The sequence below is a fragment of the Aplysia californica genome, unplaced genomic scaffold (genome assembly GCF_000002075.1).
Source record: "Aplysia californica isolate F4 #8 unplaced genomic scaffold, AplCal3.0 scaffold01493, whole genome shotgun sequence".
NCBI classification, from domain to species: Eukaryota; Metazoa; Mollusca; class Gastropoda; order Aplysiida; family Aplysiidae; genus Aplysia; species Aplysia californica.
The window spans coordinates 25193-29447 of record NW_004798763.1 but is presented as its reverse complement, the minus strand read 5'-3'; the positions used below and the strand labels follow the sequence as shown (position 1 = coordinate 29447).

General features: G+C 41.0%; 1 protein-coding gene across 4 annotated transcripts in view; it reads right to left on the bottom strand.

Moving 5' to 3' along the window:
* LOC101845599 (RNA binding protein fox-1 homolog 2) overlaps window positions 1–4255 on the bottom strand; it is a 55325-nt gene that overhangs the window by 29344 nt on the left and 21726 nt on the right. For all 4 annotated transcript variants that reach the window (XM_005112927.3, XM_005112929.3, XM_005112923.3 and 1 more), the window contains one exon: window positions 1988–2239. In XM_005112927.3, coding sequence (XP_005112984.1) covers window positions 1988–2239 — 252 coding nt within the window. The remainder of the gene's footprint in view (window positions 1–1987; window positions 2240–4255) is intronic.

Below are 4255 nucleotides of genomic sequence, written 5' to 3'. Positions count from 1 at the left end.
CCCCCCCAAATCTTCCAACCATTACCTCATAAACAAGACATCCCATCTTTCCTCGCTGTGTAAACCATCCTGCATCCTACTCCCATATATTATTATCCCACTTTAAACGTCCTCTGCAATTTGCATTAAAACGACGCATTGCTATCCCACATCATGTGGCGTTTCTGTAAATTAAATTATGATTGCAGTGTACAACTTACGGGTGTATGCCGCAAAACGACATGACAAACTTGCGTTATTTATTTGTTAAACTTTCTTCAGCGCACAATGGTACATCGCATGTAAAAATAAGTATGCGCCGCTGTGAATTCAGAGATATGTTTTTCTCTTCTAAAAACCAAACAACAAAATAAGCACAAAAAATAATGTTTCTACTCTATAGTCCATAAACCATTAGGCCGGATGCCCACTTCGACCATGCAGGAAACAGTCAATAACGTTCACAACAAGAAAGCCTAATGACCAAGCTAGTAGATCTGAAAGAGTACCAGGTAAGATTATTAAGAATCTTTAAAGTAATAAACCAAACAAGATTGTGGTAGCGAAGTTACTGACAACATGCTTTGAGCTGAGAACAGCAGTCCGACATCCCTGCTTACATGACATCTGACTAATTGTTCGTGACATTTCCACAGGCCCACGTACTAATTCTCTCTTTATAATGTTACAGTTACTCCCTGTAGGCCCTACGCTATAAAACTACACCATCAGTTCTCTTTCTTGTTGCCTAATGCAAGAAGGTCTTCCACCAGCCACAAATTGCACACAAAAACGTTAATAAATCAAGAGAAGGGGTGCAAAAAATGACAAGGCATACTGTAAATTTCAATTAGTCTTTCTGTATTATGTGTACAGCCGAAATAAGTACAGAAGTCCAAGACATAAAAAACTAGCTAACAGATAAGAAAAATAAAACCCAATAAGTCCAGGTAAAAGAAAACTACAAGGTAAAAAACCCAGACGTAACAAAAGCACACAAAATGCAGTATTTTTACAGCTAAAATGTGCACATCTGGAAAGCAAATATCCAAACGAATGATTTTGGTGGCAGAAACGCAAAGACACCGGGAAGGAAACAAGCAATTGATCAAACCATACGTGTGACACACGTCCAGGAACACAAATCCCTGTACCAGCATAATGCATCAAGTACAGAGACAAAAGTAAGAGAGTCATGGGTAAACAGTAAGAACGTGTTCTGTTAGCTCTATATGGCCAAGCTTGCACTGTTGCCCCTCTTCAGTGTTCCCACAAATCAGACATTATCCTTTATTGAATATAATATCTCGGTAAACTGATAAACTGAGTGAAATTAATTCAATTATATTGCCCATTCCTTCTTTTCATTAGAGCTTATGTAAACACAATTAACAACGGCGGGGTGTGAGAGTATTTAATGACCATGTACTTTAACTGCAAATGGGAACGATCGCCCAATCCAGTCTCTGAAACCCAAAATGATCTAGATCTAGTTTTATAATGAACAATGCATGCCTGGCCTACATCCTAGCCCATACATTCAAGCACACGTTCGCATGAGGAGAGGCATGTGTGTGCACCCTCACTTACTCACACACAACGCAAACACGCAAACACGCACACACACACACAGACACACACACACACACACAGACACACACACACACACACACACAGATACATACAGGAAGATTGAGAGGGATTTGAATATTGTAAATAGAGAGAGAGAGAGAGAGAGAGAGAGAGAGAGAGAGAGAGAGAGAGAGAGAGGAAAGGCGAAAAAAAATCCCAAAAACAAAATGAGAGAGATGACTAAAAATACGAGTATAAACATTCTCAACAAATAAAATTTAATAACATAAAACAACAGTCAGGCAAGCAAAAAAAAAAAAAAAAAAGAAGAAGAAGAAATAAACCCTGCAAAAAACAAGCTGGTGCGTGTGTATATATGTGTAAGTGTGTGTGGGTGTGTGGAGTCTGTGGGCACAGTCGTGAGTGACATACATACCGCGGTTTGCTGTTCTGCAGCACCGTTGGTCGTGACGGGTGTGGTGGTGTAGATGGTCTGCGCGCTCGGCTCCGTCGTGATGGCGGAAACGGCGACGTTGACCCCGGCCACATTCTGAATGCCGGCCAGTCCGGCGGCCGCCGCGGAGCCCGCAGCCGCTGCCTGGTTGGCCACCGCCTGGTGGTACTCATCCAGACTGGTCGCCTGGGGGTACGTGGCGTATGTAGGAGTCATCTGGTTCTGGACCATGTGCTGGAGACAGACAAAAAAGAAAAAACATTATAATGTAGTTTTATAGGGGTTTTAAACCCTAAAAAAAATAGATATCCCCTCCGGACGACAACACAAAGGAAAAAGGAGAGATAAAGACCATAGATGCTACGCTAGAGCAAACAACACCAGTGCACCCACCAATCACCCACACTCACATCTCAGTGTGACATAATAACAGAAAAACACAAGCTGAAATTTTACACTTTGAATAAACTAGTGGCAAACAACAAACATATTTGTCTGTGTAGGACACGTCTACGTTCTAAGAGGGACAGTACATTTCTACTCGACTGTAGTCAGAGTTTGAGTAAAACGAATCACATCAACACAATAAACAAGAAAGACAGATACACACACAAAAATAGGAGGAAAAGACCTTTGACCAGCAGCACTCATCAGTAAAAACAGCAATTTTTTATAACAGTTTAGTTTTAGTAAAAGTTTTTTTATTTAGTAGAGATTTTACGGCACTCGCAACTGCATGAGGTCATATGAGCGCCAGAAGATTAGAGGTGTTACAAGAGAATAACAAACATAAAAAAGAAGTAGGGGAAATAAGGACGACAAATGTTTGATAGGAAAGAAAGAGCAAACCACACCAGAGCACCCGCCAACCATACACTAAAACCAGCAAAACAACACGGGCGTGGACAAAAGAGTAAGAAAACATGTTTGGAGCTTTTAAAACATCAGTATTGTCCACTTCAAGCAAAAACATAAAAGGCATACACGACCTTTTTTCAAGAATTACAGATGAGTCGAAAGGCAACTCTCAACTCAAAAGAAAGAACGTGCCCGAAAATAGCTTCAATTGTTGTAACACGGGACCATCGCAGCCAACATTGATCAATTATTAATTGTTTATGGCCAGTGGATGTCTTCAAATACTGGCGCTCATTTGTGTTCATACGTTACACAATTAATTATTTGCGTTTCTTTTCTTTTTTTAATGCGGAGTCTCGCCACAATTTATCGAACAGACGGCATAAATAACAACATTTTATTCCGATGGAACTACAGAGTGAGTACAATTACACGAAATACAGAGGGATAAAAAAAAAACCACGAAAGTTTAAAGCAGCACGTGAAATCGCAAACGAGAACAAAGTAAGTGTAAAACAAAGAGTAAAAAAAAATTTGAATCCACAAACATATCACATAGATCTATAACTTGAATTTTGAAACGCAGCTCTAATCCCAAACTCACCCACATAACCGAATATCTAATCAACAAAAGGACGACCACTACTCTCGCTGGCTCGTCTAAAACTGAAGACTACCAGGGCAGGAATGCAGCAGCTTTCTCCCTAATTTGTTTGGCATTTAAAGACTACGCCATAAATGCTCCACCCAATGGTCTCGGATCGCCAAAAACAGCCCCCCTGTATGAATGCCGAGCGCACAATCACCGCAAATCATCCGAATAATTTGGGTTATTACAAGGCCTAGATTCAGGCAAAAGAACCGGGCAGCATGCGGTGCGGGTGCCACATGCACTTGTTACGGTCATACCCTAAGCATCCCCCTCCCCTTTCACCCCCCCCCCTCCTCCACACCGACCCTCTTCATTCCAGAAACGCCTTTGTGACAACGGTATGGAGAGACTAAGTCACATAGTGAGTAATGCAACACAAAGGGCGTCCTGCAACGTGCTCCCCAGATTTAAAAGCCGGAGCTGTCATTAATCACACCAGTTGTATTTGTTTAATCACCTTTCATAATTGCTTGCCACAACAATAATAGGGGCGGCATATGGTGTGGGTCTGCTAACCACGAGAAACAAACCAACTGTATCCATTGTCAAGTGATACGTGAAATAATGCGATGTACAAGGGAAAAAAGACTGATCAGAAGGGCGTGGATTACTTTTTGGAAAACAAATTAACAGCTGTTTTCTAAAAAGCCTTTAAAAAAAAAAGCTGATTGTGTAACTGTCTTTGCAACACAGAACAATATTCTTTCTAAAACAAAAGGCTACTTTTTAACACCCCCCCC